This window comes from Hippopotamus amphibius, chromosome 7 (genome assembly GCF_030028045.1).
Source record: "Hippopotamus amphibius kiboko isolate mHipAmp2 chromosome 7, mHipAmp2.hap2, whole genome shotgun sequence".
NCBI lineage: Eukaryota > Metazoa > Chordata > Mammalia > Artiodactyla > Hippopotamidae > Hippopotamus > Hippopotamus amphibius.
In genome coordinates this window covers 125,978,161-126,005,656 of record NC_080192.1, presented here as the reverse complement: position 1 = coordinate 126,005,656, position 27,496 = coordinate 125,978,161, and the positions used below count along the sequence as shown (strand labels likewise).

At 49.5% G+C, this 27,496-nt stretch overlaps 1 protein-coding gene across 1 annotated transcript in view; it reads right to left on the bottom strand.

Moving 5' to 3' along the window:
- The window catches only part of ALK (ALK receptor tyrosine kinase), a 695,731-nt gene that overhangs the window by 59,585 nt on the left and 608,650 nt on the right, over positions 1 to 27,496 (bottom strand). Inside the window, exons 10-11 of the mRNA XM_057743015.1 lie at positions 10,634 to 10,728; positions 10,334 to 10,462 (exon numbers count right to left, since the gene is read on the bottom strand). Coding sequence (XP_057598998.1) covers positions 10,334 to 10,462; positions 10,634 to 10,728 — 224 coding nt within the window. The remainder of the gene's footprint in view (positions 1 to 10,333; positions 10,463 to 10,633; positions 10,729 to 27,496) is intronic.

The following is a 27,496-nucleotide window of genomic DNA, read 5'->3' as shown; positions in this document are numbered from 1 at the left end:
TGTGCCTTATTTTCCTTACTTGTGAATGTTAACCCCAGAATTGGGTCATTCAGTCTGCCAGTCACTCACTAAAAAATAACAATTAAATGAATAAAATATTCTCTCATAGTATTATGAAGTCACTGTCAATATTCACTATAAAAATCAAATCAGGCCTCTCAGTCCAACCACCTGGGATTTGTTTGAAACGCTGCCCCTGGAGAAAGTTCTGGAGTCCCCATTATTTCTGAGATCTTGACAAGCTTTAAAAGACTAGAAACCCTCTTTCAAGTTATATTGATGAATGGGTCTTTGGGGGACAATCGTCTATGTCCTTATCCAAGTCACATATTTCCCCCAAGTGGAGTTTGAGGGTTTCACCTACAAAGTGATGATCAGCTGGGCTGGGGGAACTGATTGAACAGAGGACCCAGCATGCGAGATACTTCCCTCCTTTTTTCTTAACATGGTTAGCTTGAAGAGGTCAAAAACTAGAACGTGCTTGAAACTTCTGCAGAATAAGGAAAAACACGCCCGGAACACATACTTCTGCATAAATGAGAGAGTGCCCAGCTCACAGGTGGAGGGGGAGGGGGACTGTAAATACACTGGAAACGTATAGGAGGCAACACGTGAGGGACAAGTGAATTGGCCCAGTCTTTTCTGTTACGTAGTTTAATACTGTTAATAACAATATCACATATTTTATATTAGTATATTCTTTTGTACCTTTCAAAGCAAATGATCTCATTTACTCACTACAATAGCCAGCTCTGAGAAAGAGCTGTGGCAGGTAATTATTATCGTTGCGTTCTGGATAAAGACAAAACTGGGACTGAGAATGTTTGACTCTCCTGAAGTCCCAGAGCTGGAACCATGGTCTCTAGGATTCTTTGTTGATCCCTTTTCCATCTTGCAATGGACTGGCCCTTAGTAGGTACTTTGTGACTATTTAAGTGTCTGTGGAATGTTGAACAGAGAGGCTTGAGATTATTGCCAGGAATTCTGCCCATCAGAATCCACGATAAACTCTCAAAGCTTCCTGGAAATTGGTTGATCTCTGACACACAAAAGCCACTGCAGGTAGGCTATCCGGTGGCCCCAGTGATCTCTACCTAGTGGTAGCCACACCCTTGCATAATCCCCTCCCTTTGAGTATGGGCGAGACCCGTGAGTTGCTTCTAACCAACAGAATATGGCAAAGGTGACGGGATGTTATTTTCATGACTATGTTACATACGATTGTAACTTCCATCTTGCTAGCAGAACCCCTGTCTCTGTTTCTGTCTCTTTTTCTCTTTCTCTCTCTCATCACCAGCTTCTCTACAAACTGCCAACAACCGTGTGAGCTCGGGAGTAATTCTTTCCCCAGTCAAGCTTTCAAACGAGATCCAGCCCTGGCTAACATCTTATGTAACCTTAGGAGAAACTGTGAAGCAGAGGACCCAGCTAAGCTGTGTCTGGTTTCTTGACCCACAGAAACTGATATAACAAATGTGTGTTGTTTTAAGCCACTATGTTTATGATAATTCGTTACAGAGCAATAGATATCTCTCTGTATACCCCAAAGCTCTCCCCAGAAGCCAGTGCTTTCTTTGGCCTCCTCTTTTATGTAAGCACCCAGCGGGGAGGGCACTGGTGGGCTGAGTTAGTCCCTGTGCCCTCTCTCTCCTCTTTGACTCAGTGATGGCTAAAGGCATTCTACCTCTTGTTCCTTTTCCTCTTGGCAATGGAGGGGCAAGCAGCAGGGAACTGCCTTTTGGGATCTAGAGTTAGCATTTCAGCCTTTCTCCTCCTAGTTCCACTGTCCAGCTCTAGGCCCAGATAAATTTAAAAAAAAAAAAGTCTCTGCCCAGGATCACTGAAGCTTTGCTGCAACAAGCAAAGAGCTGAATAGGCTCTGGGGGGATGCAGGGTTGTTTTGCAGGCAGAACCAGCAAGTCTGGGAGAAGGACGATAATTAAAAGTGGACTTCTCAAATAACAAGTGCTTAATGCACCTGCACTGATGGAGAGGCCTTTACATCCTGCTAGTCTTAGAGCTAAATGATCTTAATCAAGGCGTGCTGAGATCAGAGTTCCTGCATCATTTATTGTCGCCCACTTATGTAAACTTTCACCGAAACAAATGGGAAAAAACAACATGTTTTCTCAACCCAGCCAGGAGAAAGAAAGGCAGTGGGTTCTTCTCTGCTGCTAAGAGGAACCATGGCGTGGTGTGAAGGCATTTTGTCTGCAGCCTCACCATAATGCTAACCAGCACACTGTATGATAGTGGAGGTTTGCGAGGCGTGTTTTGAGTCTGTCCAAGCTAGATGCTGCTACACTATTTCTCCAGTGGCGCCCAGGGTTGGGCAGTTCTCAAATACACTTGACTCCTTGTTTTCTCAAAGGACACAGGATTTCTTTTCAAAAATGATGATCAGTTCAGCATAATTTGCAATGTACCAGTCTTGGATAGAGACCTTTTCACCATCTGGGCAGGATAAAGTCAGAGCTGGGGAGTGGGTGGACCTGTCCCATTTCCAGCTGTGATCAGAACTGGACACTGGAAAGGCACCCAGAGACTCCCTTGTGCTGGGGTAACAGTGGCTTCATGTTGGGCTTATGTGGGCCCCACTTTGGGTGGTTCTTTTTCCATGAGGGGCACTTTGGCTCCTTTTGGCCATAGGCCCCAAGGCACCCAGCACAGGACTGGGCACAGAGCAGGCACCAACACAGGCCTGTTAAATTAAACCCAGTTCGATGTGATTTTTTTTTTCTTCTAGGACTGAGATTCAGGGAATTTTGAACACATTAACTAGAAAGCAATGATGTTTTCTGTGTTGAATGCTGAGTTGACTCTCCTAGTGGAAAGAGAAGATGGATGTAGCCAATCTTGATGTAGCAAGAGCTTCTCCCTAACCATGGTCAGCAGCTGGGTGGTATTTGGGACTGTTCCTAGTCGGCATGGGGCTAGGGTGGGGAGACTTCGGGGCAAGCTGGCTTGAGTGAGAACCCCTGCTCTGCAGCTGATTGGTGCGGTAAGCTGCACAACCTTTCTGATTCTGTCTCCTCAGTTCTAAAATGGGGAAAATAACAACGGCTCACCTAGCTCACTTTGGGTCAAGCATCTCTCTAAGCCCTTGACACGGACTCACTCATGTGATCCTTCCAACAAACCTGGAAGAGATGGGAGCCCTGAGAATATAGGTGCCATTTTTGGATGTGAGGAAACAAAGGCCCAGAAAGAAGGGAACGACTTTAAGTAAGTGGCAGAACTGGGACCTGAATGGTGATGTCTATCCTGGGGGACTGGAGGGGAGAGGCTATAGGGATCACATCAGAGACACTGAGCGCACTTAGCAGCAGGAGAGGGGTGTGCAGAGGAAAGGGGGCCGTCTGCAAACGGTGAACATTCATCCGGGAAGCTCAGCTGCCGGTGGGTACTCTGCACAGGGAGGGAGCGCGGCTTCCTATCCAGCCTCCCGTTCCTCCTTGACACCATCAGCAAGTCCCTGCGGAAGTGCTCTCTCTCCCTCGGCCACCCAGCAGCCCCTGGGGCTCTGTGCCGGCCACATCCTGGGGATGCTGACTGGCTCCCCAGCGTGCAAAGCCTCTTGCTCTGGGAGGGACTCGTTAACATGAGTAACGGGGACCACGAGTCACGAATTAGTGCCACGCCACCTCTCTCCCTGCAGCGCGGCCGCGCTCGCTCCCGGGGAAGGGTGCCGGGCGCAGATGAAGAGTGACATCCTAATTGGAAGGGCGCCGAACCTGCCGCAGTGACTGGGGGCCCACGAGCCTTGTTAGAGCTGGTGCTTCGTGTGCCATCACTAGTAGGCTGGCTATAAATAGCTGATAATCTAAAATCAGTGGGTAAGAGAGAACCCGCAGCACATGGTTAAACAGCAGGCCAGCCGAGCAGGGAAACGGCCAGTGCCTGAACTGGCCTTCAGGGATTATAGCTACAGACCCAGGCTGGCCCAGCTCTCATAGAGGGGCTCCCCCCAGTTGAACGGGTGCCTTTCACGTGCCCCCATGAAGGCACGGAGAGAGGCCAATTAGCTGCAGTGATCAGCTTTCTTACGTGTGCGGGGCTGCTCTGTATGCCTGGTGCGCTGTTTTGAATATTAGTGAAGATAGATCCCTGTGTGCTCTGTTTAAACAAAAACTGACATTTTCAGTTCAGGGTTTTTCAGAGAAGAGAGATTCCTCTAGAAGACCCATTCAACAGTGGGATTCCTTTAAGGTTTCTTTTAGGAAACTCTGCCCTTCTGAATGTTATCTGGCTTAGAAAACTACTTTTCATGTGATTTTAAAGAAACATTCTTTAGCCTTTTACACAACTTGTATAACTTAGGGCAAGTTACTTCCTCTCTGTGGGCCTCACGCTCCTCAACTGTAAATGGGGATAATATTACAGTACAAGCAAATGCAATAATGCATATAAAAGAGCCCAGCACGTTCCCAGCACTCGGCGGTGCTCAGTGATAGCAGTCATGATTGCTGTGTAAAGAGGAGACCCATGAGGCCAGGCCTTTGCTGTCTGTGAGTTGAACCCTCTGAGGATGCTGTGTGGTTCCAAGCCCGCCTCCTCTCCATCCCAAGGTCCACGCCCATCTGTATTGAGCAGGTCGGGCTGCAGCCTGGGGTTCCTAAACTCTGTTTCAAACCAGGTTTTCTTGTGAGTTTGTTGAAAGAGCAGAGCTTGACCTCTCATTCTCAGATATTAAGATTCCACAGGTCCGCGGGGCCCAGGAATCTGCATTTTAACCAGGAGCACTTATGGGTCCTCCCTCCCCCAGCCAGATGACCAGAAGCAGATGACACAAGGACACACTTAGAGAAACCCTGGGCCAGATCTAGGTCCCCGGCAGCCCACCTGCTCACTGCTGCATCCACGCAGTCCCAGATCGTCACTGGTTATTTCTGGGGGGAGCTGTTAATGATGCAATGAACCCAGGAGTCTAATCTGAGGTCCCTCTGGAGTGAGTGGGGCTTCTACCTTTACTTGCTGCCTGTCCTCTCAATGCTTTGGGGGCCTCCTGCCTGCAAAACTGGCACACAGTAAAGAGCCATGGCTAAAGCAGGGACCCCAGCTTCCTCTCTACCTCCACCCTGGCGTGAGGTTGTCTGCAGTGCCAACAGGTGATAAGATGATAGGATTTTCTGGGACTGGATGAGATACATGTATTTCTTTAGGAACTGGGTGAATCTTCACTATTGGGTGTGCCACGGAAGTAAGCTTGGCTGGGCCTGCAGGTGCGGAGGGCTCTGATGGAAACAAAGCCTCTCAGTGAGTGAGAAGAGTGAGGGGACCAGGCCCTGTGCAGCCTGCCTTCCAATAATGCTGTCATCCCCCAAAGGGCGTGCTTGGAGTGTAATGGCTCTAGCTACAAATTCTATTAACTCTAATAGTTGTTCTGTGGTGAATGGATAATGTATTTAGCAGAAATAGACCCAATCAATTTATGTGAGACACATAAAACTTTCTCATTGGAACTGGCATCTGTTCTTGAATCACAGGAGTGTGTGTGGAAATGGACAGTCTGTCACCCTCCCTGCTGGGCACGTTAGCAGTGGGACGAGGGGAGCTCCGGCTCCCTTATGCCACATCCCCTCAGCCCTTGGAATCACGGAGCTGGGGATGGTGAGGCACCTGGAGACTGTGCACTTCAACCTTGACTTTCAAAAGTAGCAGGTTTCTCGCCTTTGTCTGTGTTCACGTTAGTCCCTCAAACACGAGCTCTTACCTGCGGGTTTGCGGACCCGCCGCAGCCATTGGATGAGGGGCCGAAAGGCCAGACAGAGGCGAGAGCTGCCCTAGGACCACAGCTTGCAAGTGTGGGCCAGCTGGGGGTTCTGACTCCTGGCCCAGTGCTCTTTTCCACACATTTTAAATCGTACCCCCCGCCAACCTTTGGCAAAAGACATGTATTCAGAAAACAGTAAACTAACTGTCACCAACCAATTCAGAGGCAAGACTGTGGCTTGCTGCCAGAGTTCTGCAAGTTATGGATACTTGTGGGTTGGGCTGGTTCCCATGTAAACTGAGCTGATTCCGTCCTGCCCTCCTACGCAACAGGTAAGCTCGGTAAGGTAAGCTCGCAGGAGAAGGAGAGGTGGGTCAGGAAGCTGAGGCAGAGTCATCGGACCTGGGGTGGGGGGTAGGGTCCTGCCTGTCCTTACCTGGGCTTTTAGAGAGAAAGAGAGGCTGCATGCACCTCCTAATGTTCATTACTGCTGGGGGGAGGGTGGGGGCGGGGAGAGAGAGAGGAGAGCTCTGCAGCCTGTGATTGCATTATCCTAACCATTTGGTTAGTGTAATTGTATGTGCAAAGCTGACAAATGTAATTTCCCAGCCTTAATACTTGCCCCATTTCTCTCTCAGTTTCCTCACCAGATTAGCGAAAGTGACTCAGAGGCTTCCGAGAATGTTCCGTGAAGCATCTGGACAGGCTATTCCCTGCCTGGATGTTCCAGCTGCTCAGCTCTGCCCTGTGGGCTGGGGGGCAAGGAAACCCCCAGACCCAGAGGGTCAGGCCCTCGTCAGAGGGAAGGGCTGGCTTGGTGGACATGAGGAGTGTTCAGAAATCTGGAAACTTTGTGAGTGATGGTTTTCAGAAGACCCGACTGGGCTTTGCATTTCTAGGAGTTGCTCTAATGCCTGGCAGGAGGAGAGTTGAAATGCCACCAGCCACCTTTGTTCCAGCCCAGCAGAAACTGACAGCGCTGAACTTTGGGGAGAAAATCTTATTATCCAGCCTCCTCCGTCCTCTGTTGGGATGGCTGGGAGCTGATTTGTTTACTGATCATGCAGGGGCTTTTGCTTGGGGGACACTTTCCCGGCTCTTTTCCATTTATAGTGTTGATTTCTGATAGCAGAATCGGATATTTGAAGTAGTTCAGTTGGCTGAAGAATGCAGCCTTCGGGGCCACGTCCTGGCCCCATTTCCTACCAGCTGTGGGATGCTTACATTCTTCCCATCACCTCCTTCATCCCTGCAGTGCTAATAACAGCAGCAGGCCCTGGACCAGAGTGAGGGCTAGAGCAGTCAATGCGTGAGCCCCCCACCCCGCCCAGGCCAGGGTCAGGTGTGCTCACTGCTTGTTCTTTCCTGTCGCTTCCCTCCACCCCCAGCCCACCCTTCCTCTCCAGGGGGCCCTCCTGGCTAGAAGCTCTGAGCTAGGTTAAGCTTGTCAACTACCTATTGGCACTTGGCATCTACCTCTACAAGGGTCAAATCACAAACGGCTGTGACCGGTGACCTTCAACACACCCTGAAAGGAGTTCAGGGTTGAGATTACAAATGAGATACTCTGTGCTCTAAAAAAAAACCTGGCAGAACAGACTCTCAGATAGTTAGATATTTTCAGGAGAAGATTTTGTGAACCCAATTCTTGCATCCATCGTATCTATCGAAAGAAAAGCACTAAAATCTTTCATGGTGACATCTGCTCCTCGTGACTGGCAGTAACCCTCACGAGACTAGCAGGAACCTTGGCAGAAATGTGTGCTTGATGGCATGCATCCTCCCGCCCCGCCCCCACCAAAATCCCACATGTACCGACCGTCCCCCCTGCCTCTTTGGAGCAGTTTCTCAGAGCGATGTGAAATGCTGTCTCCCGGGCTATCGTTCTCATTTTGTCCCGTATAAAACTTAACTCACAGCTATCACGTGGTGCATTTTTTTCAGTCGACAAGTTTCATGTTGCAGACCGTGACCTGCGGGTTCATAGGCTGCCCCCTTCCTGTGGGCCAGAAGCTCCAGAACAGGGGGTACCAGTTCCCCTCGTCCCTGTTGTAGCAGCACAGCCCCAGGTGTGGGGGAGATGCCAGGCAAATGTTTGCCGGGTGATGATTTCTGAGAGGCTGCGGCCCTGGCTTTGGCCCCTCCATGAGCCGCCTGCACTTTTCCCCTTCCAGGTCCCTCCTCCGAGGGCACCTCTCTTGCTCCAGGCACCTTGCCCTCCCTTAATCATCCAAGCGTCTGTCTCCTCGTGCTCTCCTCTCCTAGACCGTGAGTTCTCTGAGCTCCTGGCCTGGGTCTGGACAGCCCACAACGGAAGTGTGCAAGACCTGGGGGGCATCTAGATTAAAGCCGAGGGGGTGGGCCTGGGCTTGGACCCAGGCTGTGGCCTGTTCTCCCTGACCATGACGCGAGGTCCTGGCTAAGTGCTGCTGCAGGGTCTTGGCGGACGTTGTCCTGTGGGTGGTGGGGAATGGAGGCCCTGCTCCCTCTCCCCCCATGAATCCTCCAGATGAAGACACCCTCACACACACTGTGAGGGGTCTGCAGCGAGGTGGGGCTGGCGGGTCCATCAGATGAGGCGATGCCTCCTGCCCCAGGAACACAGCAGGGAAGGGGTGTCAGGAGCCTGCCTCAGCTCCTCCCTCACCTGAGCTGCTCTGCGATGCAGCAGCGGGCTCCTGGGAAAGTACTGGCTCTGTTCGGTTTTCTAAAGGCTGCCCAAGGAGCCTACAAAGGCTGCTTGGGATGTGTTTGCCTCAGCATCCTCTTCCTCTTGAGCTGGGGTCCCTCTGGAAGGGGTCTGGAGACAGAACGCTGACCCACAGCCACTTGCCGTCACTCCTGCCCTGCGGCTGGGGTCAGGCAGCAGAGGAAGTCTGTGCTCCTGCCCCTGTCACCTCCAGCCTCTCAGGCACCCGTTTGCATCTAATTTTATTTGGAGGAGGTCGGGGAGCACTGATGCTTTTGAGCTCTGCGAGATTTCATTAGTCTGAGTGGCCACTGGGCAGACCCTTATTGATCAGCCTTTTAGGGGCAGTGGGAGTTATGTGGCAATAAACCCGGCAGTCAGGCACGGCAGCGGACGGCTGCTTCCTAAATGCTGACCGCGGGGGAGCCGCTGCCGACCTCTGAGGATGGAGCTCAAGCATCAATCGCCCACTAGTCAATCGATAAGTGTTTCTGGAGTCCCCGCTATGTAATCAGTGCTGGTGGTGAGGAGGGGCGGGGCTTGCCGCGAAGTTTGCTCTGCACGTCCTGCATTTACCGCAGGGAGGCAATGGTTGACCAAGGGCTAGGAAGCGATGGAGGGGAGTCACTGGGGTGGGGGGCAGGGAGGGGTGCTGAACGATGGACAGAAGGCTGCCTCCTTCATGTTAGAGGTTTTTGTTGAACCATGAGGCCAAAGGGGAAGTAGGAGACCAGGTTCCCCTTTGAGTGAAAAAAATGAAAAGATTTTTTGAGGTGAAGGGAGACAAGAGGAGAGGCGATGGGAAAAACAACGAACTCTTTCCTCTGGTTTGGCAGCTGGATTGGATCAGGCAGGAAATGGAAGGGATGAGTTAGTCCTGGGACAGCATTTTAGGGGAAGGAATGGAAAGGATTTCTTCAAAGACAAAGCAAAGCTAATATTTATTTAATAAGTTGAGGGTCAATGAATTTAGTGCAAAGGTTTAGCCTCAGCTATTTTTTTGTACTTTGCACTGAACAAAAATTTTACATTAAATGTAGAAATTAGAGATATATCATTTATTTATTGTTATTTTAATACAGAATTATCTCTTAGAGGAAAAAGAGTGTGGGTGGACGGTGGCTGTACACCTCCCTCTCCAAGTTACTCATATTGGATGAAGCCTCACACCCTCAGGCACCAGCACCCACCTGGGGGAACCCCTTGACCTGCTGGCGTCAGGCTCAGTGGCCTTCCTCAGCTTCTCTGGGGCCGGACTCACAGATCTGATAACCACCAACAAACCTCATCCTGGGTTTGAAGGCTGATTCCAAGAGATTTCCTCCTGGTACAGAGAAGCTGAGAAGTCACACCCATGGTTTAGGGCCAGTGGCTGAAGAGGCCTGTGTTTGAAGCAGTTAGGGCCCCGTGAGAAGTCTTCCAGCTCAGGGGATGCTGAATCGAACAGCTTCAGAGGGGAGCCAAGCTTCGGGGAAATGCATTGAACCTGAAGCTTCGGGGGTTTTACCATTGATGAGCTAGTCTGCCTTTGTGCAACAGATAACCTTGGCCTAGGGCCCAATGCTCTTTATGAGGAGAAACAACTGACGGAAGGTTTGCTTTATTCAGTAAAGGGGGAGTGGTTTCAAAGGACTGAATTGAGAAAAGGATACCAGCTTGGTTCTCCCGTTTGTGTTGGGGCCTGGTATTTCCCAGGCATGGAGGACAGGTGCTCCTTTGTACAACTTCCAGATGTGCCATTCCCCAGGGAACAGGACAACCAAACAGCTTCCTTTTGCAGCCCAGTAGCCAGGGTGTCGGTGATGTTCTTCCTAAAGGTCAACTATTTTATTCTATAAACACAGCTCCCCACCCCAATCACAGCACCTATCTTTCTTCTACCTTTTGCAACAAAAAATTACTTTGCTCAGATATGTAAGTTGAACCCTTACCTGTAGGGTCAAAGATGGTGTTCTCTTTTGGTGCGTTTTCCCAGGGTTTTGGCTCCTTGTTTGGGTTTCCCTCGAACAGATTTCTTGACGTGGGTGCTGTCTCCTGCGGCATCTTGTCCTCCCCACTGACTAGAACAGAGAAGACCCCACGGGCCGCGTTAAGTGAGGCTTGGCTTAAGGGAGAGAGATGAGCATGCCCCGGGGAAGGGGGGAGACATCACGGGCTTGGGTTTAGGCGGCACGCTGAGGCCCGGGGCTGTCTGGGCTGGGGCACAGCTGCGGGGACCAGGGTGCACTCACTGGTGAGGTAGCAGTCCAGGCTGATGGAGATATTGTCGAAAGCCACGGTGGCTCTGGATCCTTGTCCCCACCACGCAACAATCTGCAGCCAGAACCTGTACGTGTGTCAAGAGGAGCGTGTGTGAGGGATGCCCTGGGTGGGTCACGTCCTAGGATTCAACGTCCAGCACACGCCGAATGTGCACTGATGACCCGGCTCGCGACCGTAGGTGTTCTCAGCCTCCTCTCACCTCAGGGAGGGGACGAGGGGGGAGCCGTCAGCATCGCCCTACTTCTCCAGCACAGGGCACTTCCCTTTCTGAGGGACTGCTCCGTAGGCTAATAGAGTTTGGCGCTTAGGGCCTGAGACCAGGACTCCCTGATACTCTGAGGAGACTGCTTGTGCTTTCTGGGTGCGCAGGGTGGGCAGAAGGGCTAGGCTTCATATCAGCTGGTGCTCAAAGGTGGGGTTGAAGACATTATTCAGCTATGGAGATGCTTCTGTCGCCCGTGTGTCCTCTGCACTGATTGCAGCAGGCAGCTTGCCTCTGCGCCTGAAGCCCCCCGGATTCCTCATTACCCAGCATCCGAAAGGTTAACTCCTCACACAAAGCAAGGTGGTGGTGGGGGTGGTGGGGTGGTCTCGAGGAAGCAGTGTCTTGTTCAGTATCAGTTCTGATTGGGGCTGGTCTGTGTAGTGCCCGACTGATGGTTAAATATTAAATGATTTCACTATGAGACCTCTGTTTGTAAGAAACACAGAGTGGGCTGTAAGTGTTAACAGTAAACCTATGAGATACTGTTTCTTTCCATCTCTTTCATAGCCTTGGAGGGTCAGGTTCTGGGATTGTGGCCAGGGAAGGCTTTAGAGTGGGATAAACAGAAAATACCTTTGGTTCATTTGTTTCCTGGGAAATCATCCTCCTGGAAGACTTCAGTCAGCCAGCCCTGTCTTGCCGAAAAGTGAGTTTCCTGAGAACATAAAAACTCTCTCCCACCTTTCAGAAATTCAATCCAGGATGACTTGCAGACGCGTGCACTGTCTCTGGTGTGGATGTTAAAATATCAACCTGTGCCCATCAATTGGTGACTGGATAAACCACATATGGGGAAGCCATACAATGGAATGCTACTCCCTGATATAAAAAAATGGGCATGGTTACAGGCTATAAAATGGACAGACCTCAAAATGTTATGCTAAGTTAAAGAAGCCAGACAATAATTAAAGACCTCCTGATGCTATTCATCTACATTTTTCCATTTATATGAAATGTATAGAATAGGCAAATCTATAGAGATTGAAAGCAGATTAGCGGTTGCCTAGGGCTGGGAATGGGAACAGTACTAACTGTAAATCAATGCAAGAGTTCTTTTTTGGAGGATGAAAACATTCTGAAACTGGATTGTGGTGTTCTTTGCACAACTCTGTACATTTGCTAAAAGTCATTGATGTGTACACTTAAAACAGGCGAATTGATGGTATGTGAATTATAGTTCGAAAAAGCTGGTAGAACAAAAGGGGAGAGGTGACTCAGACAATAGAGTTGGCAGTGTGGGGTAGCAAGAGCAGAAAACAGGAGTGTTGGCAGGAGTGGGAGACTGACAGCGTGCAGACGGCGGGGCAGAGAGGGCAGAGCAAACACAGGACACAGCCTTAGCAGAGGGAGGAAAGGCACATAGGAAAGAAACAGGAGGAGAAAGAATGTTTGCTCGTGATGTGCAGCGAGGGCAGCAAAGCTTTCTAGTCAGTGCGTGAACTGCCGCAGGGGCCGAAGCCCCAACGTGCCCATGCGTGGATGACCTGACCCACACGTAGAAGGGTTAGACGCTGGGACCAGAGAAGAATTTCTGCCTCTTGTGTGGGAAAGACTTGAAATCAAAAGCAAACTTTTATCCAAATTGTGTGTTTGTGATCGATTATTCTTAACCAAGCTACTCAGTAACTCCGTCTATGCCTTCACTTTTCTTGTGAAATCTAGTCAATCAAAAATATTCCTTTTTGTTGGAAAGTCACAATTAAAGGGCCCAAATCTGATGTGATTTTCAAGAGGAAATGCCTGAATCTGTTGTACTCACTCCCAGCCCCACAGGTGCCCTTCAGGCCACATTCCCCATGATGGGGTCCACATGCCCCATTAGGATAGACTGGTAAAGAGGGCTGGTGGTTGGTTGGGTGCGGAAAGAAGAGTGCCCAGTGGAGAATCCCTCAATCCTGTTCTGGGACACCTGGGCTGGATGACTGTACATGACAGGAGGGCAGCACACAAACCCACCTGACTTGTCCAGCCAGCTGTTGGCAGCTGGCCCATGTCTCCGAGCATCTTTCATTATGACCTCGATAAACACGTATTGAAAGGATTTTCACTTCATGTACACCTCTCATGTATGTGTATGGGGTCCTACTTTAGACCTATAAGTGATTCTAAAAGAAATCAGACAGGAATGCTGCATTCCAGTTGCTTGCTGACTAGTGGAGAGACAAAGGGTGTCTATGTCAGTGCGGAATCAGTTAGAAGGAGGTGAATACCACATGAGAGGTGTAGGTAAGATGCTCTGAGAGCTCAGAGGAAGGAGGAATTCCACCAGGCTGGGGAGATGGGGAGCACTTCACAGAGGAGGTGGTCTTCAGGTTGGTTCTGAAGGAAGGAAAGGGCTCAAAGATGTGGACATGGGGATGGAGAGCAGTGAGGAGAGGGTTTCTGCAGGAGAGGAGCTGGAACGGGGGACTGGTCAGAGCAGGACAGGGCCCCTCCAGCTCCAGTGTGAGGGGTGCGGAAGGAGGTAAAGATGGTGACAGGCCCGTATGTCTCACATACCTGCATCAGGTTTCTCCATGAGACTTGGTGAGGTCAGAGCTATGGTGTCCCAGGAGCTCCAGGGGGACAAGGTCTACAGATGAACTCCCAGCTGGAGCCTGTGTAACCTCAGACACAGCCAGACCTGGGATTCTCAAGTGGCAAACAAGCGTCCTAATATTGCTGTCTTGTTCTCTTTACAGCAGTTGCCAGGGTTGGGGAGATACTGCTCCCAGGCAGAAAGAAAACAGGTACTCAGAGCTACTTGGAGGGGTTGACTAGAAAGAATCACGTTCCCTGGTGGAACATCGGGGGGGCAAAGCTGCCCGACGCTCCCGCACAGCAGTGGGTAAGGGTCCCGCTCTCCACCTTTCCAATTCTCCACTCTGGGTTGTCACCTCCTGGTCTGTCCTCCATAGGCCAAGGGGCTGGGCCAGGCGCTGATTTCAGTGCTGAGCTGCATCATGGGAGCACCTTCCAGGAGGGCCTGGGGTGCCTGAGCAAGTAAATTATGTCTGTGTGCCTATCAGGTGGGGAGGAGGGGGCTGTTTTCCCCCAGTTGAGTCCTTTCCCTAAATGGACATCTCCCCTCCCCTCTCTGCTCTCCCTGCTCCTCTCTCGCCTTCCTTCCTATTACTGAGAGATGAGAGCCGCAAAGTTCTCAACCAGCCACTGGGCCTCTTAGCATGGATGGCATGATGCAAGCTGGTGCTGGAATGGTTTCTAAATAGAAGAGCTTCTAAAGTGCTCTGCAAGGCAACGGCACTGGCAGCTGCTGTTTAAAAGAGTTTGATTGACACTGGGAATTGCACATATTTTGAGTAGGAACACTCATAACAATCAGGGAAGACTCAGTCAGATGCCGAATAAGATGCAAACATGCGATGCTGCCTCTGTCCACCCCGGAGGCCACACTGCCAACACTTCCCCTTCCCCAAATGCTCCAGACTCCAGAGGCTGCAGGGAAGGGACAGGTGGGACCAAGGTGGGTCATGCTGGGAAGCAGGCAGGGCAGGGGTGAAGCAGAGACAGCCTGGGAGTGCGGTCCGGGGATGGCGGGTGATGGGGCAGGGCGGGGACAGAAGACCCTGGCTAGGAACTTCCTTTCAGTGGGGCACTGGCCAAGAGACCAGGCGGCCATCAGGGCCACCAGAGTCAGGCTTCTCTACCTCGCATGGTACCTGGTTGTGCGTCTTTGGCTGAACTTCAGGGGAAGAAGAGTTTGCTCCTGGCTCTGCTTGCCCTTTCCTTGCTGGAGATGGGAGAGACTTCCTCAAGGCTCTCAGAGTCTTTCTGGTCTAACTACCTTTTGCTGTTGAGTCCCCCAAAAGTGCAGACACCAAGTCACTCTCCATAGTCAGCCACGGCCTCAGGTCTTGGGTTTTAGCACATACCAGGCAGCCTGCTCTGGGACTGAGGGAAAGTTCTAACATACATCACATGGATTGCTTGGGGTCTGAGGGAAAGCAAGGTCCGTGCCACATTACTGCCAGGATGGCAGGGGCCAGGTGGTTCTAACAAGCACACAGGTTACTGCGCTGCCCCAAAGCCTCAGCTCTGAGGGCAAAGAAAGCAGAGCCTCACGGCTGGCAGAGCCTTACTCCTCCTCCTCATGGGCAGCCTGTTCAGGGAGAAGGAAGAGCCAGCTCTCCAGGGCTCGTCCAGCGCCCTTACCAAGCTGTGCCACTTCAGAACAGGGCAGCTGAGACCCCTCCGTCTGGCCCTCAGCAGTGGGGATTTCAGTCCCTGCCCCTGCACAGCTCACACCTGCTCAGTTCTTTCTCTAAAGAAGACACTTTTGTTTGCCTGGGTAGTTATTGCCTTTCCCCCCTTTTTTTCCCAGCCAGTGGGGTTTGGAGCTTGTTGCTAAAACAGACTTGGCTAGAGATCTCAGTTGGAGCCTGGCTTTGCATAAGGAACACACCCCCTGATTCCGTCTTGCTCAGCTTTACAGAAAGGCCTGTTGAAAACTGACCTGCGGGGTGGTCTGGGAAGTGGCCATTGGGGCAGAGGGCCAGGTTGCACAGGGCGGCCTTGGCATTGAGGGCCTCCCAGACTCATGGGGCAGATCTCTGCCTTGGAGATGCAGATGCAGCTCATGCACAGCTCAGAAAATGCACAACCTCCTTCAGGCAACAGACTGTTAATGGACAGTGAATATAATGCCTTACTTGCCACCCTGCCAGCCCTGGGGACTGACAAATCTAATTAAGTTCACCTAACGATTTTAAGTAGTTGATGAAAAGGTGTGTGTCTGAATGTGGATGGAGGGAAGAGGAAGGCTTTGGAGAGAGAGAAGAAAGAATGGCCGGGCTGGGCAACAGGCATTTAACGAATGGGCACGGTGTCTCGGGTGCCTCTGTCGACCATTTAGTGGGCTTGGATGGCAGGAGTGTTCCACATCCCTTTCCACAGCTGGGGCTCCCTGGGCACTGGCTGCTTAAGATAGGGTTGGCAGACACTGCTGAGGAAAAATGTTTTCTCCAGTTTCTCACCGTGCAGTTGATTTGCTCGGCAAAAGTCTTCTAAAATGGACTGTCACAAAGCTCGGGTCGCTGTGTGCATTTCTATTAGAATAATGTATGGATGACAAAGCCCTGCTTCATCCATCCTAGTATCTGTGTAATTGACTTCAGTTACTGGTGGGAGAGGAGGGACTGATGGCCAGCTTTGGGTGCCCGGGACCAGCCCTGGCCAGGATCAGTGTGGCCAGGGCCAGGCGCATGTGCCCTGACACTAGGAGTCCTTGGCTCTGGTACAGTAGACTGGGGGTGGGCTGGACATTCAAGGCCAGACTCAGCGGTTGGGAGCCCACCCCCCCCACCCGCCGCGGTCTTACTTGTAGAGTAATTTACCATCTCCTGACGTGTCTCCCCTCTGGGCACAATGACACCAAGAACAGAGAGGGGAAGTCAATACAGAGCGATTCCAGGGCTGCCAAGGGCCGCAGAGATCTTTCACAGTGAATCTGGCTTCCGCAAGGGAGCCCTTTGGGGTGGAATAGGGGAGAAAATGAATTTTCAGTCTGGCTGAGCAAGCATGGAGAACGGCTCAGACTCTTCAACATTCTCAGTCGCAGCTTTCCAGGCACTGGCTGTCTCTGCTCATTTTGGAGGCCCACACTTAAGGATCTGGTTCCCACCTCTGCGCTGGCATGTCACCCATCGGAAAGGCCCACTGCAAGCATGTTCCGCCAGACTACAGAGCAGGGAGAAGCCTTTATCTAGCAAGTTCCCATTTTGCTCTTTCATTCTCTCATTCTGTGTCCAGTATATTGAGCTCTCCCTGGGCCCCAGGCTTTCAGGGGGAAGGTGAAAGGGAGATCTTGCTTCCTGGAGTCCTGGCCCATCAGAAGAGGTACCTGTGCACAAAAATACATGCCCCACAGGCTTGAGTGTGCCAAGTGCCCCAAGGGAGGAGAATTAATGCACTTTCCCCAGGGAGAGGGAGAAAGGGAGAGGGAGAAAGAGAAAGGGAGGGAGGGAGAGAGAGGACACGAGACTGAGCTTCTTGGGCTGGATGTCCCCTTCCAAGGTACTGAAGCTAGATTATCTCCAGGGGCACCAGCATAAGAAGAGAGCCGAAGAAGGAAGGGCAGAGACCTCCTGGGAGCATCTGACTTGCCAGGTCACACAGGGAGACTAGCAGAGGGAAGATGAGAACTCAGGTCTCTCGCTTCCCAGGCCACTTTTTTTTTTTGCTGTCCCTTGCACAACCATCCAAATTCTTTAATCTCCTTTAGCCTCTTATGTCCTCCATACTATTGGTGAAGTATAACCAGCCCCTCAGAGACAGTGGGGGCTTGGAGGGCCATCCAGAACTAGAAAGTGCCTATATCCACTCATCTCAGAGAGATGGGGACACCCGCTCCGCGTTTCTCAGGACACACGGATATTTCCACCACTGGCCTCATCTCCACCCCCTGCTGCTGTGCTGGCCTGTGGCTTGGAGGGCTCAGATGGTGCCAGAGATGGTGGCTCCCCCCATGGAGAGGAGATCCAGGGAAAGGGTAGCTGCTGGTTCCCGTCTCCCTGACACAAATATTCTTATGAGGGTGAATTAGCAGCCTTCTCTGCTTGGTGGAGGCGGAGTCTCAAAAGGTAGAGTAGGGTGAAGAATAGGCTGTCTACTTGGTGGGACCCTGGGCAAGTCACTGAAACTTGTCAGGTGCTATCCTGGTTTTTTAAAATCAAAGTAACGTGAATATTTTCATAGTGGAAGCCTTTCTTCGTATGGGAGGTTCTAGTTCGTTGTTCCTGTTTTATATGATTTTTTATTAGAAATCTGTACTTCCTCGGGCAGTATTATAAATTACATGTCTCCTCCTCTGCCTTCAAGCAAAGATGATCTGAGCACCTCCTGTAAGTCAGGCAGTGTGTCTGTAGCTGGGAGTATAGTGATGCATAAGACATGGACCTTGACCTTGAGGAATATGGATAGACTTGTAATTCATATTATTCACTGACCACGAGCTTTCTAAAGTCCCCACTGGTTCTGCCCCCATAGAGCTAGAGTCTACACAACCTGAGAAAACATTGAATCTGGGCAGTGAGAGAAGTCAGTAAAGACTTTGAAGAACTGAATGCCTAGAAAAGAATGGTAGTGCTGTGGAGAGGAGAATTACTCAGGAGTGAGGTGTGGGGTTGGGGGCCAGGTTGAAGGTGTGGGTGGGAAGTCAATCGAGCAGCTGGAAATCTAGCTGCTTTGCTTCAAATATTAGCAGCCCAGGTATCTCCTCATTTCCAGACTTTGTGCCTGGGGAGAGAAGGAGCTGAGAACACAGGGCTACATTTTCAGAGGCACTAAGAGTTATGAAAAACATATGCATCTGTTGACTTGTAAACTGAGCTGTGGATATTACCAAGAAAATCTCGAGCAGATCTGAACATCCTGTTATTCTAAAGGGGTTCACTTACTGCCGTTTTGAGCGACTACTTCTTGAAGTAGGCTCACCGGCTGGATCTGTCTCACTGCTTTGCACTCTTGATTGTGGGAACTTAGCAATCAAAAGCAACAACTTGTTCCAAATGTCACAGTAAATCAGTGTTAGAAATAGGATTTAAAGCTCAGAATTGCTAATCTACTCCTTGCTCCAATGATCTGGGATATTTTCTGAGAAAGAAGCAAGGCCAGATCCTTCCAGAGTTATGAATGTTTGATCTGTATATATCAATGCCTGGTTGCACACTGCACTGCTGAGACTCCAGCCGCTCTCTCCCCCTCTTCTTGGAGACCAGACCCAAGCCTGTCCTGGGCCAATGTGCCATTTGGTAGGTAGCTCCTCCTCTACCTCCTCTTCCCCTTTCTGAGATCTACTGTGAGGCTCAGATAATTTCATGTTTGGTCCCTCACAAGAGCCTCCAACAGTCTTCCAGCTCTGGTTTCCCATCCTCCATCCCATCTCTGTGCTCTCAATGGATCTCTATTCCCTGCAGCCCAGAGTCCAAAATACTTGACCTAAAATCCACACCCACCCTCTCCAAGGAGATTGCCCAGGATTCTCTGACATAGCCTACTGGGCTATTCTTTTTTTTTTTTTTTTTTTAAGTTATTTATTTATTTCTTTATTTTATTTTTGGCTGCGTTGGGTCTTTGTTGCTGTGCACGGGCTTTTCTCTAGTTGCGGCGACTGGGGGCTATTCTTTGTTGCAGTGGGCAGGCTTCTCATTGCGGTGGCTTCTCTTGTTGTGGAGCATGGGCTCTAGGCGTGCTGGTTTCAGCAGTTGTGGTGTGTGGGCTCAGTAGTTGTGGTGCACGGGCTTAATTGCTCCACGGCATATGGGATCTTCCCGGCCCAAGGATTGAACCCATGTCCCCTGCATTGGCAGGCGGATTCTTAACCACTGTGCCACCAGGGAAGTCCTACTTGGCTATTCTTGAATGCACATAAAACATTCCTGTCTCCCAGCCTCTGCATATCCTGACGGTCTTCTCTGGAATGTCCTTGTCTCTTTCCCATTTCCCTAAGACCTAAATTTTCCTCAAGGTCCAGCTTATAACAAGCCCATTTTCTCCACGACTCATGCAGGTCACTGCATCATCTGAACACGGGCCACTCTCTGCTGGACCCAGAACAACGCTCTGTGTGTTAGTGTCTTCCCCTCAGTGTGTGTGCTCGTGTCCCCCACAGCACGCAGGTCCTGTGACCCGGCAAGAGGCTGAGTCATACACTTCTTTCCATCCTCTGTGCTCCATGGGGGCTTAATATACATTTGCTAACAATGTCACAGCCAATGACACTTCTCCAGTCATTTGATTCCCTGACTGGTCCACAAGACATCTGGATCTGACATTTTATGTCAGTGACTTCCAAATGTGGTCAACCCTCATAGTCACTTAGGAAACTTAAAAAAATTTTATTCTTGGGCCCAGTATGCAATCTACTAAATCAGAATCTCTGTGTGTGGGGCCTAGGACTCTGCATTAAAGCAAGTTTTCTAGGTGATCAGAATGTTCAGCCGATTTTGTAAACCATTGTCCTGTGCTGTCCTGCGTGTTTAAAGTCTTTTCAAAATACCTTTTCCTGTTTGTTTGTTTATAGACGGGAAAAATGTAGTGAGAGAATCTCACTAAAAGTGAGAAAGTGAGGTTTTGCTACATTGTAACATTTGCGGAATGATACATTCATACCTTAGAATAGATCCTGGAATTGATTTCAGCCTTGAATTGTGAGGGTTCTGGGAGAAGACTGATCAATGCTCAGCGTAGCTACATAAGGAATCAGTATTCTTCTGTGACACTCTGATAGATGCCAGAGATGGGGCTGTATTCCTTGCCTTATACCATCACACACACACACACACACACACACACACACACACACACATACTTTTTTTTTTCATCAAATGTATTTGCCTTTATTTCTGGGCACACAGCTAGACTACATTCCCCAGCACCTGCTGCAGTTAGTTGTGGTTAGGTGAGTGAGCTGGAGCCAAAGGACAGGGAGCTGAAGGGATGACTCATAAATATCTTGTTATGCAAGAATCCCCCAGTGCTCTTTCCTCATTGGCTGTCTGAAGGTAAAGGATTTCAAAACTGGGGAAAGGGCTGGCACCACAGAGGGAAGGAGCCTGGATCTCTGGATGGTCAGATGAAGGCTGCTCACCAACTGGCACCCTCATTTTGGATTTCACATGAGTAAGAAACACATTTCTTTTTGTTCAGCCTGAGGACTGGAGGTTTCATGTTACTCTAGGTAGTTGCACCCCAACTACCATATCATGTAGCACAAGCCTAGTTATCTAGGTGTGTTCAACGCACCTGACGTGGTTGGGTGGACGACTAACCTGCTCCTGGGGGTGGGGTGGTGGGTACAGTTAGTCCTCGGCTGGCTGCAGGCCTCTGAGCACAGCTTCCCTCGCGGCTGCAGCGTACGCCACCCCCGCCGGTCCCCCGCCGCCCCGCATGCTCTGCACCACTGCAGCACAAGGGACACGCTTGGGGAGGCAGAACGGATTTGAAGGAGCAAGGTCTAGTGATCTGGGATACCAGTTCCTGCCTCCCTCTGGGAAGGTAAGGTCATCAAGGCCAAGCTGCTTGTGGAAAGCCTTGCACTTGATGGGTTTAGTCAGCGCAATTCACCCTGCTTGGCCTAACACTGCCCTGGAGCCCATCACTCATCTTCTCTCAGTTCAGAAACGGATTCAGCCCAATGTTGGGGAAGGGACATGTGCTGCCACAGCTGGCTAGGGGCAGGGAGCACCTTTTGTCTTCTCCAGCGCCTGTGAGGAGCGCCCTGGAGGGGCTGGGTTTTCCCTGTAGGAATGGACCCAGGGCGGCCAGACTCAGGCAGGGCTGGCGCCACCCTGGGAAAGCTGAGCCTTGAGATCTTCCCCACCCTCTGCCCCCGCCTCTGGTTCTGGAGACTGTGGGGCTGCTCCTGAGTGAGTCTCTGTTGTTAGGAAAGAAGGAGCAAGGCCCACCCCAGGCAAGAGTCATCGCTCTCTGCTTCCGCTGGCGTGGGTTTATCTGGCAGAGGGAGAACCCCAAACTGGCTACTTGGAGAGGAGCCTGTTTGGAAGCGAGGAGCCCCAACAGTTGTGGCTTTACTGGGGCTCACGCTGTTCATGCTTTCAGTGCCTCCCCATCCCCAGCCCTTACTGCCCTGTGATGCGACGGACTGGTTTTCCTGCCAGCCTCTCCTAATAGAGGGCTGGGCTGTGTTGTTGTCTAGGTACGGCCATCACCTGGCATTCTTACTGGGTAGGCAGTAAGTGTTGGCTGGATAAATAAACACATGATACCTGGATGACTTTGGCTGTTAGTACCATTTCACACCTGAGCATCTTCATGGGATGCTCTCAGGTGACTTGGAAGGAGATAGAAGCAGGCGCTCTAAGGAGGAGCCTCTATGTTTAACTGCCTGTAGGTCCTTGATCTAACTCGTCTGTGCCTCAGGCTTCTGACATCTCACCTAGTTACTCAGAGGTGTGGGACAGAGTGGGCACCTCACATTGTGAAGGAGTAAAGCACTGGGGAAGAGAGGTACATGGCTGCTGTGGGTGCAGAGAACACGGAGGGAGGGCAGCTGAAGGGAGGTTTAGCAGCTGCTGTGACTGTTGGAGCAGCCTGCCCAGCAGAAGGGCAGCAGGCACTGGCTGGGGCGGTGGGGTGGGGGTGGGGGGTTGCAGGTTGTGACATCCTCCCATAGGTGTCCTCCTCCTGGGGAAGGAGGGGTGGAGGCAAAGCAGTTACAAATGGAAATTTTAGGGGAAGAGGAGACAGGCAGAGGTGAAGAATGCATGCAGGGCCTGACCCTCTGCTGGCTTCTTCTGGGATGGCCTGAGTTTTCTGTGTCAGTCCTTATGGAAGTGAACTTTATCCTCTATTAAATGTATAAGCAAATGTATTTATTTGTATGCTTTTGTTAGACATGGAACAGTAATACATCTGCAAATAAAAGATGCCTATCAGAATGTATGCTCTGGTTTTGGAGTAGGGATAGTCGAAGGCATGCTAGAGCGGTGACTTGAAAAGGCACGTGAGGAGGGGGCACAATGGCCTGGAAGGAAGAGGGGAGAATCTCCCTGTGCTGGTGATGCTGCTCGGCTGGAGGTGCGAGAGAAGGCAGGCCGGGTGGGGCTGGGTGGGGCGAGGTCTCTAGCAGGAGCTGGTGGTGGGGAATGAAGATGATGGATTTCAGGGGGTGGATGAAGTAAAGCAAACTAACTCAAAATGAGTGAGAGGTGTGGCCTAAAAAAAAAACCCAAACCAAAATATTTTGTTAATTGTAATGGCTACCATTTACCAAGCTTTCAACTACATGCCAAGCACTGTGAATTCATTTCTTCACACATGTACACATGAAGCAGACTAGCCTCAGGATCAAGGGAAAATTATTTCACCTCTTTAGACCTCAGATTTCTCTTATAAAAAAGGGATTAATTATAGTATCTTACTCCAAAGGACCATTTTAAGGATGAAATGAGATAACACATGTTAAGTACTTGTTAAAGTGACTGTCACACAGTGAGGACTCAACAAATGCTAGCTCTAATCATCTATGATGTCCATGGCTCTATGAGGAAGCTGTGATTCAATTTACAAAAATGTGACTAAAACACAACTTTTTCAGGGGTGTGCCTAGACCTGCAAGCTAAGGTTCATTGGAAATCTTTGGATTTCAACTCTGAATTTTCACTCACTGAGTAGAGTACTTCTCTACTCAGGTAAGAATAAGTAATGAAAATGTCCCTCTAACGCCCTTGTCATCATGGAAGATGCTACACAGAGTATTGTGTATATAAAAGGGGGATTCTGTGGATGAGAAACAAGAATAGAACAGGAGAAAAAATCTTGACTCTGTGGAGTTTCTGGTCTAAGTACATGAAGCCATAACTCTCAGTCTAACTGATCCCATTTGAAAGATGCATTTGTGAAGCACACCACTTGTTATTAGGACAAAAGATGCAAAGGGAACAGAAATCTAAATATCTCCAGAGAGAACGTTTTCTTCTTGTTAGACTGTGTGTATAGTGTGCGGCTAAAGGCCTTTATAATGATAGTGCTGGGGAACAGAGCCTACATACGTGTGATGAGTTAGGTACTTTCTATTTGGCTGTACAAGGCAGTGATTTGTGGGGCATGGTTTGATCCATGCTGTTTCCAAATCCATCTCGTAATGAGCTGAACTTAGCACTTGCTTCTGCTCTGTAAGCATGTCAAAGCTTAGGATGGTGTGGGAGCATTGTGCTTAATTTACTAGGATATATAATCATAAAGAGGAAAACGAGGGTATGTACCTGCAAGAGACTGGCAATTAGAATAAGGGGATAGAACTTGCGTTTCTTCCATTTTGAGAAAAGGTAGAATTAATTCCAGCAGAAAGAGTGGCAATTGAATGGCGGGGGAAGGGGAGAAGCTGATGAAATGGGGAGAGAATGGAGAAAACCAGTTATATGAGGTGGATGTAAAGTAACGAGAGAACTTTTAAGCACACATCAAGCCAGTATTTGAATTGGTGCTCTCCTTCAAAATTACCTTGAGAGCACAGATCTGTATTCCATGGGTGTTGCCACTGCTCAAAACATCTTGGGCACTGCTCTTGGAGATTTTTCTTGTTACTATTTATAGTAGGTTGTAAAGTTAATATCATTTCATAATGATGACAGACTATGGCATTATTTCTATTGCTTTACCTGTTTGTAAATGGGCAGAAGAAATATCCTTCCATGGATCAATGCCTCCCTCTCAGCAGCCTTTATACACCTACGACATATTCCCTGGGGCTTCACAGAAGGACTACTACATGGTGGGAACAATCTGAACAGAGCTCTTTACTCTCAAGTGCCCAGTTCTGGATCTCTACTCACAAGGACCAGGGCACACAATTAAGATCAAAGTCTTTCTTACAAAGTGATTCTGACAGGACAGTGTCCAGAGACAAAGAAAGAACAGGTACCAGGCAAGTCTCTAAAGAGAATTCCTTGTCACAAGAGTAACAAATGCTGTTTGGGTTCATCTGATGTGACACAGGTAGTGCTTTGATATACAGAACACTGTGTAGTAGTATTTCTTATAATGTGATTTTATCTGTTTTGTTAGATGCAGGTTGAACAGAGGAGGAAATTCTCAATTATTTCAGCTGGAATTTGAAAATACATACAACTTCCCTCAATACTTCCTTCTGTCGACATGCATTTATTGGCCATACTATGTGTTAGGTATGGAATTAGATGATCAGGAAACAGTGCAATATAAGACAGACCTGATTCCTGCCTTGTTGGTGTGTATATTCAGATAATAAAAAACAGAGAGCAAAGAGTGACCAGTTATTATAGGGGTGTCTCAAGAGCCATGAGACTATGTTGTAGGTATACTATATAGTCTAGGCGTCTGGGGAGGCTTCTTAAAAAAGTTAAGGAAGAGTAGTAGCCAGGGAGATAGAAGGCAGAAGAACACTGCATGTGGAGAGAATGGCAGGTGCAAAAGTCTGGAAGTAAGAACTTATCATGGTGCAGCTGAGTTGAAAGAAGTTCAGTGAGGTTACCAGGTAGAGTAGTAGTAAAATGGTATAAAAAGGGGCTGGTGAGGTTATGTGGGCCTAAATGAAGATCTTTTTAAAGGAAATTGAAAGGCACTCTAAAAACTACGGAAGTCATAGAAGGATGTTAAAAATGGGAAATGATTAGATTTACATTTCAAAAAGTTTATTCCAGCTTCCTTGTGTAGACTGGATTGGGTGGGGATAAAAAAGGGAGGCAAGGAGACAAGACAGCTTGCCATTCCCATGTCTAGGCAGAGGCTAGTTTCATGCAATGCCCAGGAGCCATGATGAGGGTCTAGAGCCTGGGAGCTCTTTAGGGCTAATCTGTAAGCCCTAATAAACTTGCTTGTAAAACTTTGAAATGTGTGGAGGTTGGGGAACGTGGGAGCAGAGGTGATTTGGGACAGCATGGGGAATGAAGTCCTTGCCTTCTCAAGGCCCCTGGCTGGGGAGCTGTCCAGGAAGCAGGTGCTGAATAGCTGAAGCCAGGGCTTGCCTGATGACACTTCGTGGAATGTGGGCAGATGGTGAGCTGCTCAAACGCCTACCTCAGGTTCAGGAGCAAAGGAATTGATCTTTGTCTTATCCACTTTCTTTTTCTCTTTCCCTTATTTATTTCCTTCCTCTACCTTCTCCATCCTCCCATTTTCATTTTCTGGCAATCTGGGCAGCTATAGCTCACTCTCCCTGAAAGTAAGAGGGAGAATGTACTTCCCTTTTGTAAGAAGTCTACAGAGCACTGATGGCCACAAACTCATAAGAGCACTTACCCCCATCTTAGGGTTGCATGACTGGTTATTATTGCTAAACTGGCCATCTTAGCCTCTTTTGAGGCATTAGGCAGGGAGACATTATTATTATTATTAATATATCCTAGTTATTATTAGTAGTTATTACTGACTAAGCATTTACTGTGAGCCAGGCAGTTCACCAAGCACGTTACTTCTCCAGGCCTACGAGGTAGACTTCTTTATCTCCGTTTAATAGAATATGGCTTGACTTGGAAGATCAGTGGTTGTGATTTCTGCCATTTATTCAATAAATTATCTGAGGCCACATAACTAAGGGATGAGATGGAGGATGTGGAAAATAAAATTCCCTGATATGTACTATACATAGATGCTTTCGACAGTCATTTTATTTAGTCTTGCAATAATCCCGTAAAATTGTACTGATGTTATACTTATTTTGCAAGATGTGGGTGCCAAGGCCCAGAGAGGTTCAGTAATTGGCTGAGGTCTCACAACTAGTAAGTGGCTGAGCGAGTGTGTACACTTGGGGCTCTCTGATTCTAAAGCCTGTGCTCTGTCATCCACAGTTCTACTTTAGTTTTATGGAGCAGTCGCATCCACAGTCTAGTTGGATTTTAGCAGGTGAAAGCTGCTCTGCCTCATTCTCCTGCAGTTCCACTTGCCTCTGGGTCTTGATGCCTCCTATATCATCTCTAGCTCCAGGGAGCGGGGGAGAGCAGCATCCCACATCAGAGAATGTCAGTGGTGGGCAGGCTCCTGGTGAATGGGGCCACTCATGTAATTGCACATTTATTAGGTCGCGAGGCATCATCCAACCAAGCTGGCCTTTGTCTGAATCCCCACTGGACAGTTTGGTCTCAGTATCAATATTGGAAATGTCAGTCTGGTAAATAGCCTTTAACAGGGAGGAGGGAGGCTGAGAACAAAGTCTCCTTCAAACAAAACTCTAGCCGATGGGCGCGAACAGAGTCAACACCTTACTTGCCTTAAATCCCCTGGAGTCGCTATGAAAGAGAGAGAACTTGCTGGACTGAGGAGAAAAAAACCTTTTGATTCATCTGAATTAATTTAGTATCTCCCAGGAGGGAGGACTCTGGCATAAACTGCCTGTTCCCCATCCCCTACACACAGCCTCCACAATCCCGAAGGACAAAAGACTAGTTTATGGTGAGGGAGCCCACACTGCCCCTTCCTCCACTTTAATTAAATCCATTTGTCCTGGGGGCAGCACTGAGCCCTGGGATGTTCAAGTGCTTTGATCTTTAACCCACACACGTCTGAAGGAGTGGGAAGCTGGTGCTCAGAGGCCGATGGCGTCTTCCTATGACGGCAGAGCTTGAGTTGTGAGCTTTTGGAAATAGCAGACTTTGAAATCTGGATGAAGAGTTTGAGACCCAGCTATGTAGTTGCAAAGCTGCACACCAACTGGCATCACCCTCCACTTTGCCTTAAGCCCTTTGTCCTCATTTTTCGAAGGATCCACTAGAACGGCAATTTGAATGTATGTGGGGAGTGGGATGCAGAGGCTGCTCTGGATCGTGGGGTTTGACATGTAGTCTATTAAAGATGGCTTGAAGATCCCTTCCAGATCTATTTATATAAATGATTCCGCCTCCCCCATTTCGGTCTGGACCAGATCAGTACCAGCCATCAAGGGCTCAGTGTGACATGGTGGAGCATCACGTGAGCAGCTCTGCGGGTCAGGCACCGCTTGCTCCAGGCCAGCTGCAGGTGGCAGTCTGGTGCCATCCTGGGGAGACAAGTGGCAGCTGAGCAGAGCAGTTTCTGCTCCATTTCAGAGCCACGCAGAGTTAACCATCTTCTAGTTCAACCCTCTCAGTTTAAAGAT